The 16,165-nt window shown below is 49.8% G+C and overlaps 2 protein-coding genes across 3 annotated transcripts in view; both read right to left on the bottom strand.

Annotated features, from left to right (window-relative positions):
- Nucleotides 1–16,165, bottom strand: part of OPA3 (outer mitochondrial membrane lipid metabolism regulator OPA3) — a 93,429-nt gene that overhangs the window by 57,887 nt on the left and 19,377 nt on the right. Inside the window, exon 2 of one of the 2 annotated variants that reach the window (XM_059666160.1) lies at nt 3,638–7,188. The exons of the other annotated variant lie outside the window; for it this stretch is intronic. Within the exon in view, the coding sequence (XP_059522143.1) occupies nt 6,776–7,188 (413 nt within the window). The 3' untranslated portion in view covers nt 3,638–6,775. Of the gene's footprint in view, nt 1–3,637; nt 7,189–16,165 lie in introns of those variants that run through there. 2 annotated transcript variants of the gene reach the window in all.
- ERCC1 (ERCC excision repair 1, endonuclease non-catalytic subunit) overlaps nt 1–16,165 on the bottom strand; it is a 202,341-nt gene that overhangs the window by 178,834 nt on the left and 7,342 nt on the right. The gene's annotated exons all lie outside the window — the stretch shown is intronic.

Below are 16,165 nucleotides of genomic sequence, written 5' to 3'. Positions count from 1 at the left end.
ATGATATATATAAACACATACAACATATAATGTACAATGTGATGTTACATATTACATAAAATATATTTTTATAGTCCATTATATACTATTAGAGGCCCGGTGCATGAAATTCATGCACTGGGGTGGGGGGTGGTGTCCCTCAGTCCAAACCTGCACCCTCTCCAATCTAGGACCCCTCAGGGAATGTCTGACTGCTGGTTTAGGCCCCCTGTGGGATCAGGACTAAACCAGCAGCTGCACATCCCTCTCAGAATCCGGGACTGCTGGTTCCCAACCACTCGCCTGACTGCCTGCCAGATCACCCCCTAACCACTCCCCTGCCAGCTTGATCAAAAATGAACTGCTCCCCTGCTGGCCTGGTCCCCCCCAACTTCCCTCCCCTGCTGACCTGGTCACCTCCAACTGCCCTCCCCTGCTGGCCTGGTCACCCCCAACTGCTCTCCCCTGCCAGCCTGGTCGCCCCTAATTATTTTCTCCTGTAGGACTGGTTGCCCCCAATTTCCCTCCCCTGCTGGCCTGGTTGCCCCCAACTGCCCTCCCCTGCAGGCCCGGTCGCTCCTAACTGCCCTCCCCTGCAGGCCTGGTCACCCACAGCTGCCCTCCTCTGCTGGCCATCTTGTGCCCACATGGAGGCAGCCATCTTGTGTGAGGGCATGATGGTCAATTTGCATATTACCTCTTTATTATATAAGATGTCACATAATGCACTAATTATGCAGTGTTGGAAATGCATATTGAGGGAAAACTGTGAATTATATAAAAATTGCACATATGGCCCTGGCCGGTTTGGCTCAGTGGTTCCTGGAAATGGAGATGGAGTGTGTGCAGTGGGTGTACCTTGGAGCCTCTGGGGACAGCTCCTGTGGGTGGGGCTGGAGGAGGCAGGACTGGGCAGGGAGAGCTGAGGTGAATGCAGTCCCAACAGTCTATCTGATGGGGCACCTAGAGCTGGCATGACCTCCAGTTGTGCCAAGGGGGCTGGCCTTTGTGCTCTGACCCCCTCACTCACCCCCCTCTCCCCTTACTTCCTCTTTTCCAGGGGTCGGTAAACTCTTTTTAAAAAAATATATATTTTATTGATTTTTTACAGAGAGGAAGGGAGAGGGATAGAGAGAAACATTGATGAGAAAGATCGATCAGCTGCCTCCTGCACACCTCCCACCGGGGATGTGCCCGCAACCAAGGTACATGCCCTTGATGGGAATCAAACCTGGGACCCTTCAGTCTGCAGGCTGATGCTCTATCCACTGAGCCAAACTGGTCAGGGCAGTAAACTCTTATGTAAAGGGCTAGATAGTAAATATTTTTGTCTTTGAGGCCATATGATATCTATAGCAAATACTCAACTCTGCATTGAAAATATATAAACGGTTGAGCGTGCCTGTGGACACTGGATTTGGTCTCAAAGCTTTGGTCCACTAATCCCTGCTCTATTCCGGTAACAGAATCTCCTGCTGTTCCAGGAACAGGCCAGTCCCACACCTGCCTCAGTGCCGGGAGCCGGTCCATCCTTGCTGTTTCAAGGGACCTGGCATATATGGCATACGGTTCTTAATATGTTTGCTCACCTTCTTGGCACTGTGTTTTAACCAAGGTCACCTCTCCGAGAAAGGTTGAATCCCCAGGTAGGGATTTTCCCCTGAAGTTAGGGAGGGAATAAAACCCCTCAACTAAGTGCCAGGCGGGTAATTAATCCCTTTAACTACGAACAATCATGCTTAAACTACATAATCTTTTCTCCCTGGAATGGAGATAAGAAACGCCCTAACCTTTGTAATAGAGATTGATAGGATTCAATCAACTGGTATAAATACAGTTGTAACAAGACAGAAACACTCAGAACTTAGAACTCAGAACTTAGAACAGAATCAAGAAGACAGAACCTACACGGAACCTAGAGACAGAAGAACTTCGCTGGAGAGAGCATGCCGGAAGATCCTGGAGAGGGACTGGCGGGAGAACATGGCAAGGGATCCTGGACTGAACCTGACTATAGAGATTGGCAGGAGAACCTGACTGGAACCTGGACACTGAACCTGACTGGAGAGCCTGGACAGAACCTGGCTGGAGAACCTAGCGAGGGAACATGGTGACTGAACCTGGCTGGAGATCTGAAGCAGAACCTCTCTGGAGATCCTAACCAGAACTTCGCTAGAGATCCTGACCAGACCCTGACAAGAGAACCCGGCTATGATGATCAACTGAACTCAGTCTCCGTGTCATTCCTTCTTCGCCGACTCCGTCCACGCCTTTGGGGACCCCTGGACCTGCTGGGGTTGGACCCCGGCACCTCAGGGCCTCCGTCCATACTAATAGCCCTTTCTGACTCCCAGGCAGCTGCCTTTGGGCTCATCTCAAATGTGGCTTCCTCCAAGACCCCTGATCTAAATCGGCTGTCCCCATTACTCCTGAACTCTGACACTGGGTTAGCTCTTGACTTCTTTACTGTCCCTTTCCCCGCACCAGATGTCAGCCCATAATGGTGAAAGGATTTGAGAATCCGGAGAGGCAGGTTAGGGGAAGGGGGTCCACAGGAGAGGAATGCATACGTGATGGGCAGAGACAGCGCCAAGGCCCCCGGGTTGTTTACAAGAATCTTACAAGATAAGAAGAAGGAGAGGGAGCGCCTGCTGAGCTTTGAAACTTTGAAACTGAGCCCATGAAGGGAAAGGGGGAACGTGACCAATTAGGAAAGCTCGGGGGACATAAAATAAGGAAGGGTCCAATTAGAAAGTGGAATGGACGAAGAAGCTCCCAGAATTTATAAACTGGTAGACAAAGAGACGAAAAGGACTAGGTTCTCCCCATTTTAGAGAGAGCAGGTTTTCTCCATTTGGGGAGTCTCCCCAGGGGGAGTTTGCATGTGCTTGTCATGAACTTCCACATTTTTGCTTAAAATCTTTTAGTCCGCGAATTTATTTTTCAAGCTCTGTGAGATGAGAACCATGCAATGAGAGACCGAGCCTGCCATTCCACCCATGTGTCAACGGCGGGGACTTTGTCTTGTTCTCCATTAATTCTCAGCGGCTGGAATGGGGCGTGGTAGGTGCTCAGTAAACATTTGTTTAATGTGAGGGTAGATTTCTCCTCTCTGTCCTTGGGGCTGAGGGACCCAGCCTAGCCACTAAGCGTCACAGTGGCTCGTACAGGGATGGCAGGGGCCTCCTGAAGTCCATTTGCTCCGGGGGTGGCCCTCTCCGCTGGACAAAAAAACCAACATGGGATGGACAGGGCCTGCCGGGAGCTGGGAGAGACAGAGGCTCCGGCACGTTTTGAGGCTTTTGTGAGCCAGTGTGCATGGGTTTCTGTTCTTCCCTCCCTAAAGCGCCGAGTACCTCTGGAGGGAGGAATCTGGATTCAGCCTGATTCCCAAGTAACCAGAGGCGGGGCAGGTAATACTTCGGGGGGAAAGTCTGTATGTGCGTCTGTCTCCCCACTGGACTGTGAGTCCTGTGAGGGAGGATGAGGCTGTCCCAGTCACCGCTGGGACCCACATGGCACAGAACAGGCAGGACGCATAATGAGCACCTGGGTGACAGTGTCTTAAATGAAAGAATAAACGAAGGACAGTTTTGCTACGGTTAACAGGGATTTTTCAAATACGAAAAAAAGCAGCAATTTGAACACAACCAACTTGAATTACAAATTTATTCTAACCCCTCTCCCCCCAAGTCGCAAATGCATACAACATTTCTGTAGTAAGTTGGAGCGATGAACCATCCATCCTCCGGCCTCGTGTATTTTGAGAGGGCGCTCTTCCCACCTGCACACACCCTGATCCCACCCCCACCCGGTGGGTGAAGCTGTTGCATCCCACAGGTCTGGCCACGTCAACACACACAGGGGCTGTTTTCTTTTTCTTAAACATATTTTATTGATTTCAGAGAGGAAGGGACAGGGAGAGATAGAAACATCAATGATGAGAATCGTGATTGGCTGCCTCTTGCACACCCCCTATTGGGGATCAAGCCCACAACCCAGGCGTGTGCCCTTGACTGCAATCGAACCCGGGACCTTTCAGTCCACAGGCTGACATGCTATCCACTGAGCCAAATTGGCCAGGGCAGGGGCTGTTTTCAATCTCACACGTGAGCACAGCGCTACCGCAGGGTCAGGTGGTGCAGGGTCAGGGGCTTAGGCTCCCACCTCCTCCTCTTTCCTGCCTGTGTGACCTTGGGCAGGTGACTTTCCCTCTCTGTGCCTCAGCTTCTTCATGAATGAAGAAAATGTCGCTGGGATTACGTAAAGCACTTAGAACAGTGCCTGACACCCACCCAGAGCTCAATGGATTCCACCTGACTGCTGTTTATTAACATGATGGAGAGGGGTTTACAGTCAAGATCCCTGGCATCCAGCAACCCGTCCTCCAGAGATGTGACGGGGCCAGAGTGAAGCCGCTCAGGGGTAACCATGGAAACCAGGCACTGAGCCTGCCCACCTGGCTCCTCGGCCCACCACCCTTCCATGCACTGGTATCTCTTGCCTTCTTCCCCTCATCATTTAACCCACTCGGGTCACTCCTACTGTAGAAACACCCCACCCATGACCCATCTCCGCACCCTCTACACCAGCCTCTCCCTTTCTTCTATAAAGAATTGATGTTTCACTAACCCAGTTTACGGGGTTTCTACCAGGTCTTGTGGCCAGGTGTTTTTAACCACCTGGGGGAAGTGGAAGAAAACCTGCCCCACCCATTTCCTGGTCTATGACTACGCCCATTCACTGAATGCCAAGATCTTGGGTGGCTGTGATTGGGGATGGAGGGCCACCCACACTCAGCACCGCTCTGGGACCTCTGTGGAGATTCCCACCCCTCCCCCAGTGATCTGCCTCCCCCTCATCTCCCTTCTTGCCCCCACCTGTTCCCTCAAGCACCCTGCACCCAGGGTAACCTGGGCTCCCGTTTCCCTCCCAGTGCCACTGGCTCCCATCCCTCATGGGCTTCACAGCCCTGGGCAAGTCCCTTGGCTTCCCGAGCCTCAGTTTCCCCACTTGGGACAGTTCATAGGATGACTCTAGAGCAGCCGTGGGCAAACTATGGCCCGCGGGCCAGATGCGGCCCGTTTGAAATGAATAAAACTAAAAAAAAAAAAACTAAAAAAAAAAACCGTACCCTTTTATGTAATGTTTACTTTGAATTTATATTAGTTCACACAAACACTCCATCCATGCTTTTGTTCCGGCCCTCCGGTCCAGTTTAAGAACCCATTGTGGCCCTCGAGTCAAAAAGTTTGCCCACCCCTGCTCTAGACTCACCCCCATCAGATCTCTCAGCTTCTCTCCTAATTTTAATGAGCTTTGTACCCATTTTGGAGATCCATATAATGGTTCTCAAACAGTCCTTTAATTAGGAAACACCTACAGTCTGAAAAATAGGAGCTCTCCTTGGACTGTTCCTCTCTCATGTGGGGAAGGTCAAATGTCCCATGCGGTTGGCAGGAGTCCCAGCACGCTCTTGGGGTGGGGAGGTGGAGCGAGGTGATGGCACTTGTGAATGTGAGCTTATTTGGGAAAAGGGTCTTTCCTAGAGTTAGGGTGGCCCTAAGTCCAATGACCAGGTGTCTTTATAAGAGACAGAAGAGCAGGCCACGTGAGGATGGAGGTGGAGACTGCAGAGAATGCAGCCACAAGCCAAGGAGCCTGGAGACACCAGAAGCTGGAAGAGACAAGGATCCCCCTCTAGAGCCTTCGGAGGCAGTGCTGACAGCTGACTTTGGATCTTCGGCCTCTAGGACTGGGGGAGAATAAATTCTGGTTGTCCTAAGCCACCAAGTTCGTGGTAATTTGTTAGGCAGCCCTAGGAAACGACTAAAGAAGGTAAAACCAACTAGGGGCCCACACCAGGGAGATGGAGGTGGCACTTGGGGCTATGGAGGCAGGAGGCACCAGTGCATGAAGAGGGACTGCTCCACCAGTCCGGAGCCCCAGGGGAGAGGAGCAGGAGCCCACAGATCAGCATTTAAAGGCAACATGGGGGATGTGATCATCTAATCCATGGCCGGGGTTGCCTGAGAGAGGCCCCTGGGGAAGGTAGGAAAGGACAGCCAGGAAAGCCCCGGGACTCTGACGACAGGTAACAGGAAGCTGAGGCTGAAAGCCAAGTTGATTAGCCCTGGGCAAAATCAAAGTCCACCACTACGTCAGGGGGGTTGGGAGGGCACTGCCTGAGAAGACCAGCCATTCCAGTGGGTGGTGCCACAGACTGAAGGAGGAGGGGGCTCTGTTGGAATATTCCACTTGAGGACTCAGGAGGTCTCACAGATCAGGTTAAGGAAAAGATATTCGGTGGATCGATTGCAAGCCAGGATCCTTTCCCCCCTCTTAAGATAAGGGGGACAGAAGTCCAGGGAAAGACACTGCATTCCTTACAACGGTCTGTACCAACTGATCAAAAGAAGGGGGTGTTCAGTGTAATGGCCGAGTGTCCCAGGGAAGGTAGCACTCACTGACCAGGCAAATGGGGAGCTTGACAGGCTGATTTGGCTGAGGTCCAGGTTCCATGTTTTCCTTCTGCCAGAAGAGTGAGCATGTCGTCCTGGGGCTGGGACCCAGAAGGCCCGTGAGGTTTGGGATGGGGTGGAGAGATGAGCCCTGCGGGCTGTACCAATGAGCTAAGGAGGGGGCTATGTTGGAACGCTTCACCGTCCCAGTGCAAGGTACTACCACTGGTCAGCAGGGGGTGACCAACAGCCAAGTTCCTCAAAATCTCAGTGGCTTCCGCTGGGCCAGCACATTAGGGCGCACATGGCCACATCCAAGTTCAGGTTTCAGCAGCCTATTTCTCGGACGTGGGCGCTGCCTTGGGCGTGGACTTGGACCGCGCCTCCGCGTCCCGGGTGTAGAGTTCAGCGCGCACCTCTTGCATCTGCGCCCGCAGCTCCTCCAGGGCTCTCGGCGCCTCCTGCGCCTGCACCTGCGCCTGCAGCGCCTGGAGCGCCAGCGCCAAGCGGCCCACCTCGTCCTGCATCTCGATCCAGGCGGCGCGCTGCTCCTCCTCCTTGCGGCGCTGCTGCGCCTGGTGGCGCGAGTACTCCAGCACCATGCAGGCGCCGCCCACGATGAAGATGGTGGCCTCGCCCAGGAGTTCGGCGCCCAGCTCGGCGGCCGCCTCCTCGTTCAGCGGCTTGATGGCTGTGCCCCGGAAGCCCATAATGCGCATCTTGGTCCGCATCTCCACCCAGTGGTACACTGCAGGGGAAGAGAGGGGTCAGCCCGTGCTCTGCGAGCCCCCTGCCAGCCCCGCCCAGCACGCCTCAGTGTCCAGGTGCGAGCGATGGAGACACAGCAAACAGAATCGCCAGGGGGCGCTTTAAACAAACCTGAACCGGCCTCGCCCAGAGAAGGCCGAGTCACCTGGCCTGGGGTAACCCTGTGGGCATCTTTTTAAATCGCCCAGAAGATTCTGGCAAGCAGCCAGGAAAGAGAAACACTGCCCGGGAGGGGAGGCCCTCAGACTGGGGGCTGTGCCCCTGAAGGGTCACAAGAAGCTCCCAGAGCACCAAGTCCCCGGAAGCTGTGAAGGCTCCATTGGCAGGCACTTAGCTCCCTCTGCTCCCTCCCACCCCCACCCCCAAGCCATCCGGGCCAGCCCGTCCTCCTCCCCTGGCACTGGCACCCCATCCGCTTCCCAGGAGAAAGGGCGACCCCCTTTCTTTTCGAATCTTCCCAGAATGCAGTGTCAGGGCTGAGGCAGAGGGTGACCCACTGGATCCAAGGAAAGGGCAGCCGAAATGTGAGATGCGGTTAAGCCTTGAACCTGTGAAAAGCGGGGAACAGGGCTGGTGGCTCCCGAACAGCCCCACAGCCGGAAGCGGGAGCTGACAGTTGCCCGCCCTCCACGGCGGGTGTAGAAACACACCTTGGAAGGAGCTTAAGCGCTGACTGGTGCTGCCCGCACAGAAACTGCCTTGCCTGGCCGCTTCTGTGAGGAAAACTTCCAGCCCTCCTGAGCCTTAAAAGCCAAGGCAGGATTGATGCGAACCCTGACTCACCCCTGTAATAATGCATCTTTATCCAAGAGCACGTGGAATTAATGCGGGTGCCCTGTCTAGCTTATTTGGAGATTCATTTCCAACATATTTTACTTTTTTTGTTGTTAATCCTCACCTGAGGATATTTCTTCCACTGCTTTTCAGAGAGAATGGAAGAGAGGGAAGGAGGGGAAGAGAGAGAAATAGACTGGCTGCCTCCCGCACTCCCCAAGGGGGAGGAAACAGGATGGGGGGGGGCAGCTTGACTGGAAGGGAACCCAGGACCCTTTGGTGCTCAGCCGGAGCTCCAACCATTGGACAACACCGGCCAGGGCCAACATATTTTACTTTCAATGTTTAATACTTACTCATGAAAATACATGAAACATGAAATGTTTTATATTATTTGTGCACTAGCAAAAATTTTTAAAGTAATTCAATCCAGAAGAAAATATTTTAACATTTGGAACCTTATAGTCACAGGAAACTAAATAAAATTAAAAATTTAGTTTCTGTATATATTTTGGTTGATGATACCTAATTCATGAGGCAGAATTCTGTCCAGAGGGAGCTCCAAGTTAAGGTCAAGGACAAAGAGGAAGAATGTAAAATTCCTGACAGTAAAAGAAGAGTTTGTTCTTTTGTTCTTTTTGAAACCGGGCATTGGCTGGCACCAAATCACCAGCGCAGGTGGATGGCATTAGATGTGTCAAAGGAAGGACGCGCCACTCTGCTGGAATATGTCAATGTTCACATCACAAGTTATATCCTTTGCAACTACTTGAACTTTCAGAGAGTTTAGTGTCAACTTGAAAATGCACTAGAGAGTAATCTGTCGATTGTTTTAAGGGGCAGGGTAGCGCTCTGTCACGGTGGCTGCCACCTTCTGCCGCTCGGGGGGGCTGCTTGTGATCGGTGGGTGCTCGGCGAACTTGGCACCTCTTTTGTGAAGCGGCGGCTGAGGAGACTCGGGTGTTCACCAAGGCCAAGGGAAAGCCCCAGAAGGAGCCCAGAGTGAGAATAACGATCATATTAATCTGAGGGGCAGGGGGCAGGGCGGTTTGCAATGCGCTTTAAGACTAAGAGGCAATACACCTCTTAGTAAACGAATGGAAGCCTATTGTGAATAGCAGGGTTTGCCAATGAGGTGGATCAGATTTCGATTTGATGGGCAGCCAATCAATGCAACAGACACAGCTGCACAGCTGAACATGTGTCTGTTCCAGCAGCAGAGGGAGTGTCTACTGAGACGGGAACCTGCTACTCTGCACCGCAATGTGGCTCCACCACACGCAGGCTACCACAGCAGCTTTCTCTCTTCTTTCACTTCCCCTTCCCCATTCTTTTATTATACATCAGGTAACTGATGTATGTGCGCAGAATTTGCATTTTTAAAAATTAAAGGCCAATGGTGGGTTTTGATTGACATCAAATGGAGATGGGATGGAGACAAATACTGGTTTTCCATTAGTGGACGCTCATTCAGCTCTTACCTTTCTATTCCAGGAAGTTATTTGGCTCTCACTGTTTAACAAAAAAAAAGAGCACATAAGTGGTTGAGCATCAACCTATGAACCAGGAGGGGAAGGTTCGATTCCCAGTCAGGGCACATACCTATGTCAGTTTGCTCTCGGCTGGGCAATGATTTTCTAGAGTGTCTTGGTTTCTACTCACATGGTATTTCTCAAATGGGTTTGGGGTTTTTTTTGCTGGCTGTTCGTCATTTTCCACTTGGTAACAGTTTGTGGCTTGCTATAAGAAGTGGCAGCTCTCTCAACTTCCTTTTATGGTGACGTCACCTGTTTATCTATAAAACCACTACTTCTGCTTGCTGTGGTGTGCCTAGTCTATGGGTGGGGTTGGGCGGAGGGGAGGGGTAGAGCAGGGGTGGGGGTTAGGGGCTGATGGTGGCTACTTGGAATGGGGACCCTGCGCTGGCTTTGCCAGGCAGGCTGCCTGGCTGTTTCCTGGAGGCTCCCCGAGCCAGGTGGAGGCTGGAGAGACTGAGAGCTCTGGAGATTCCGACATTGTGACTGTGATTGAAAATGGACTTCCTGAAAAAGAAGCTCGCCCACCAGTGACAAGTTGGCCTTAGGGAGGCCTGTGTGATGGGGGGACACTCAGTGCTTCCACAGGAGCTTAAAACTGCAGGTTTTGTCTTGTAAGCGGGTAATGAAATCAATTTAGTTGCACAGATCTATTTAGTTCCATTAAAAACATGATGGAGATACAACAGAAAATATGGAAGCCAATCTGAAGTAGTAAGGGTAAGTAGTGTTTCATAAAACTTTTGTTCTTGGGAGTGTGTTTGTGTGTGTGTGTGTGTGTGTGTGTGTGTGTGTGTGTGTGTGAATGAGTAATCAGAACACCGTTGAAAGGTTGAAAGCCATTGTCCTAGATTTGGGTTGGAATGCATTGAGTCTACAGAGTATTTTCAGGACACTGATATCTTCCCAATATTGTCTTTGAAGCCACAAACGCAGCATCTCTCTGCATTCAGTCTCTAATTTTCTCTGCGTGTCTTGTACTTCATCGATTATATTTAGTCCTGGGTCCTGATATTTTTGACATGATTATTTATAGTATTTTACATTCCATTTTCAATTTGGTTGGGGCTGATATATAGAAATACAATGGAGTTAATGATATGTAGAAATACAAATCATTATGTAAATGCTTTTCTATCCAGTGAACTCACTAAATTCATTCTTTTTTATCTTTTTAACAAAATATAATTTTCATGAAGCTCCATGACTTTTACATTTGTTTATGCTAGGGTTCTCAGGGACAATTTTGCTCCCTGCCAGTAGCACCTCCCAAGTTTTGACAACCAAAATGTCTTCAGACGTTGCCAATGTCCCCAGGCAGCAAGGGAGTGGGGCCCGTTCCATATGCATATGCAGCTGCATCATTTATAGAAATGACCATCCTTTCCTCACTGAGCTGTGGTATCTTTGTTAGAAATCAACATACATGCTACTGACTAATTACATACCCATTACTCATGCAGCCCAGGATGGTGAAAGGGTGCTCAATATGGCATAACTGGTAACAGGATTGTTTAATTACTGAGAGGGGGTGTTGTTTTTATATGGGAGGAGAGTAAAAGCATGAAATTTTTATCTTCCATATTAGGAAGTAAACAGGTAATAAAAAAGGGGGGGTGTGTCTTTAAGAACTAGGAGTATACGTGCCTTACTTAGAAATTAGGTGGCAGCCCTAGCTGGTTTGGCTCAGGGGATAAAGCGTCGGCCTGCAGACTGTAGGGTCCCGGGTTCAATTCTAGTCAAGGGCACACACTCGGGGTTTCGGGCTCGATCCCCAGTAGGGGGCATGCAGGAGGCAGCTGATCAATGATTTTCTCTCATCATTGATATTTCTATCTCTCCCTCTCCCTTCCTCTCTGAAATCAATTTTTAAAAATATATATTAAAAATATAATAATAATGTGGCAAATGTCCCCAAACAGCCAGGAGAGCCAATGGGACCAAGAGCCTGCTCTGCTTGGAGGACCTGGTTCCTCACCTACTCAGGTACTGCACCCAGGGCCCCTCACCCAGCCCCCTCTGCACCCAGCCCCTCACCCAGGGTCCCCTGCACCCACCCCTCACTCTCTTCTCTCCCTTAAAGCCTTCTGCCTCCTATTGTGGCCATTCTCTAATGGAATGCCTGTGCCTACCTCGCCCTCCTGGAGCCAAGAACCTAGAGGTGAGAATGGGTATGAGGATCTTCCGAGGGAGGCAAATAAGAGAGGTGGGTTGGCAGTAACACAGCTTTCCAAGTGGGAGTTTTTAAACTTCAGGTCTATGATCTTAAGTGGCAAAATCAATTTGGTGTGCTATGACCAGCATTTCTTTCTTTCTTTTTTAAAAATACTTTTATTGATTTCAGAGAGGAAGAGAGAGGGAGAGAGATAGAAACATCAATGATGAGAGAATCATTGATCAGCTGCCTCCTGCATGCCCCACACTGGGGATCAAGCCTGCAACCTGGGCATGTGCCCTTGTCCGGAATTGAACCCGGGACCCTTCAATCCGCAGGCCAACGCTCTATCCACTGAGCCAAACTGGCTAGGGCCAGCATATTTTTAAAGAAAAAAAAAGTTAAGTACATACTGTATAATTCCATTTATAAAAATTCTAGAAAATGCAGACATCTAGCAGACCAGTGGTTGCCTGGGAATCCAGAAGTTGCCTGGGATTTTAAGGAGCATGAAGATACTTTGGGGCTAATGGATATGTTTGTTCTCTAGATCATGAGGATGGTTTGGGTGGCCATGTCTATTGAAACTTATCTGATTGTATATTTTAAATAAACCGGATAGACTAAGTCACGCAGGAAGGAAGAGGAAGGAGTAGGCGTTAGGTGGAGTGATAAGCATCACAGGAGATAAAGGGCAGTCCCCAGAAGGGAGGTAGGAGCTGAACTGGAATGAGGGGGGAGGACCCATCTCCCAGCCCTGCCCAGGCCCAGGCTGAGCTGTTTCTGGTTCCCAGGCAAGGCCCTAGCGGAGGCTTGGAGGCGCTGTGGCAACGTGGTCCTGGACCCGAAAGACAGCAAGTGGAGCTGCTGTGGGCTCCACTCCCCCTTCCACCGGGGCTCCCAGAGGTGCTGCTCGACCTACATGAAGGAGTTCCGGGTCATTCCCAAGGACAACAGCAAGTCGGAATACGAGGACTGCAGGACCTACAACAACAGGAAGGACCTCTAGGCTCCAGGAAGGCACGCTTCCCCACCTGACTCCCCCAGCACTGGCCCTTTCCTCCTAAGCTTTCAACAAGAGTCTAAGTTATGGGCCACAGGTTCCCACTGTGTGATGTTAGGAAGTCACCTCATATTTCTGGGCCGTAGGCTCCAAAACAGACTGAATCGGAGAGGCTTCCAGTGCTGGCCGGGGGAAAGGAGGATGGCCCAACGGCCAGGGAAGATGGGCCTGCAGTTCTGGAACCCCTTTCCCGAGTGCTCCTTGAGTCAGGGGAGATTTCTTTCTGTTAACAAGTGAACAGGCTGAGCTGAAGGCCCCAGATTGCTCAGTTCACCCCAAAGTGGTGCAAGAACTTCTCTCTGTCCCTTCTCCTTCCTAGCAATTGTGAGCTGCAGGCCTCTCCCCGGGGCATCTTCCCAGCACCCGAGAGGCAACAGTCCCAAGAGGGGAAACTGGGCACTCGAGGACGCTCTCCCTGGTGAGGAGAGGGTGAGAAGTGGGAAAGCCACCTGCCAGAACATTCTCAGTTCGTGCACATGACCGTCCCTGGGACTGGGCCTTCCGGCATCATGAGGCTGCGACGCTCTAAAGCAGTGGTTCCCCACGTGGGGCACATGCCCCACAGGGGGGCAATTTGATTTAGGGGGCCAATTTGAAAATGAGCTATTAACAGTGAATTTTTTGCATTTCTTATGGTTCTAGGGATCTCATATACAATATATAAATATATATTGTGACATATTTATGCATTTCAGTTCTCTATGTTTTGAAACTTTATTTGCTATTTTTTCATATCACTTCATATTATTATTATTTACAATTTCTTAGTGATTTCTTCCTCAGCTCTTCAACTGTCCTTTCGTTCTTTTATTTTTCTCTTTCATGGATGCCGTGTTCTTTGGAAGCTTGTTTAGACCAAGTTACTGGCCTTTTAGGCTTCCTCCATGTGAATAGGAGCTCACTTTTTGAATAATAAGAATTATATGTCACGGGGGCATCAGGATTTTAGAGACGCTTAGGTGGGGCATGGCCAACACAAGGTTGGGAACCACTGCTCTAAAGGCTACTTCCCTGACTGCCCTGCCACACAGGCCCCGGATGTGAGCTACTCAGCCAATGAGGAGTGAGACAGGGCCCCAACTGTAGTTTCGGTTCTGTGGTGTTGGTCCCAGACCCAGCCAAGAGCTGCTTTATCCAGCCCTTCCAGTGACTGTGCCCGCCTCAGCCTTTGTATTAAGTGCCTCCTGAAATGCATAAAAAGTGAGAGAGAAGGATGGATGGGCAGAGGGGTGGACCAATGGATGCAAGTGTCATCAAGCAAATACGGTAAAATATTAGCGGGAGTATCTTCGTGTGGGTGTTTGGCTTTGTTTCAATGTAAAATTCTTTCAATGTTGCTGTATGTTTGATGTTCCTAATAAATGTTGAGGGGAAAATTCCTTCTTTCTTTTAAAAATATCCTCACCCAAAGATATGCTCATTGATTTGAGAGAGAGAGAGAGAACATTGATTGGTTGCCTTCTGTATATGCCCCAACCAGGGATTAAGCCCACAACCTGAGTATTAACTACAAAGGGAAAAATAGTGGGCAAACCTAGCACACATCATGCTAAATATGTGACCAAGGTCACATGATCTGAGATAACACGTACTGAAGTCATGAGCCCCTCCCTGATGGGCACAACATCATTTCTGTGCTATTCCTGTCAAAAAGGGAGAACCTCTTTCCAATCAAGAGAGAGCATCAGACAACCCAAACTGGAGGACAGTCTACACCAGTGATGGCGAACCTTTTGAGCTCGGCGTGTCAGCATTTTGAAAAACCCTAACTTAACTCTGGTGCCGTGTCACATATAGAAATTCCTTGATATTTGCAACCATAGTAAAACAAAGAATTATATTTTTGATATTTAATTGCCATTTAACAAAGAAAAATCAACCAAAAAAATGAGTTCGCATGTCACCTCTGACATGCGTGTCATAGGTTCGCCATCACTTGTCTATACAATAATTAACCAGGACTCTTCAGGGGGTCAAGGTCACGAAAGACGAAAAAAGACTGAGAAACTGTCACCGACTAAAGGGGACAAAAGCTATATGACAACTAGCTGAGACACAGGACCCTGGGACAGAAAAAGCCATTGGTGGGAAACCTCTGAATGAGGTCTGGAGTTGCACTAGTAGTTCTGCATGCATGTTCATTTCCTAGGTTTGCTCACTGAACTATTTAAGATGCTATCGCAGGGGAAGCTGAGTGAAAGGTATGCAGGAACCCTCTGGACTGTTTTTCCAACACTCCTGTAAATCTAATCTTAGTCCAAAGAAAGAAGATAAAAACAGAACTCGCCTTCAGGTGGCGAGGCTGTGAGGAAGGGGGGCCCTCCCAAACACTGCTGCTGCCTCCGGGCAGTAATCCTGTTGGGGAAACGGATGCCAGATTTACCCCACGGGGGTGAAAGGCTGCTCACCGCCGTTAATCCTGCAGCATCAGCATCGCTTAACAGTGGTTCTCAACCTTCTGGCCCTTTAAATACAGTTCCTCATGCTGTGACCCAACCATAGAATTATTTTCGTTGCAACTTCCTAACTGTCATGTTGCTACTGTTATGAATCGTAATGTAAATATCTGATATGCAGGATGGTCTTAGGCGACCCCTGTGAAAGGGTCGTTCAACCGCCAAAGGGGTCGCGACCCACAGGTTGAGAGCTGCTGGTTTATAATAACAATGAAAAAAGCCAGGAGGGGCCCTGCAAGACTATCTACAGCAGCGGTTCTCAACCTGTGGGTTGTGACCCTTTTGGGGGTCGAACAACCCTTTCACAGGGGTCGCCTAGGACCATCGGAAAACACATATATAATTACATTTTTTGGTGATTAATCACTCTGCTTTAATTATGTTCAATTTGTAACAATGAAATTGGGGTCACCACAACATGAGGAACTGTATTAAAGGGTCGCGGCATTAGGAAGGTTGACAACCACTGATCTACAGTCTCCTAAATTACAGTACCTCTGGCAGCAGCTGAAATAAAGAGTACTGAAGGTTTTTATGTGCTGAGAGGTCATTCTCTGCAGGACGGCATGGTCAGTGGAAGCAGTGAGGACTAGCACAATGTATACTGTTAGCTACATTCATGGAACATTCAAAAAGGGAGGGTGGGGTGGGGTGGAATGCATATTGGCATTTGTTTGGAAATGCAGCTTTTAAAAAGTTACAAACTGGGAACATAAAAGGGGCTACATACATGGCAGGCCTGACAGGTTCAGTGACCAGGATGGTCTGATCATAAATTCCTAGCTGGGCAGGTCACGGTGGGCAGTCACGTCCCAGGCCTCTAGCTTCTATTTTTTTTAAATTTTATTTTATTGTTTAAAGTATTACAAATAGTCGTACATATGTCTCCTTTTTTCTCCATTGACCTCCCCCGCTCCCATCCTCTGGCACATGCCCTCACCCTAGCTTCTTTAGCAAACTAAGGTCAGTCTTTA

The sequence above is a fragment of the Myotis daubentonii genome, chromosome 15 (genome assembly GCF_963259705.1).
Source record: "Myotis daubentonii chromosome 15, mMyoDau2.1, whole genome shotgun sequence".
NCBI lineage: Eukaryota > Metazoa > Chordata > Mammalia > Chiroptera > Vespertilionidae > Myotis > Myotis daubentonii.
Note: the sequence above shows the minus strand (reverse complement) of the source record. Positions and strands in the feature narration are given on the sequence as shown.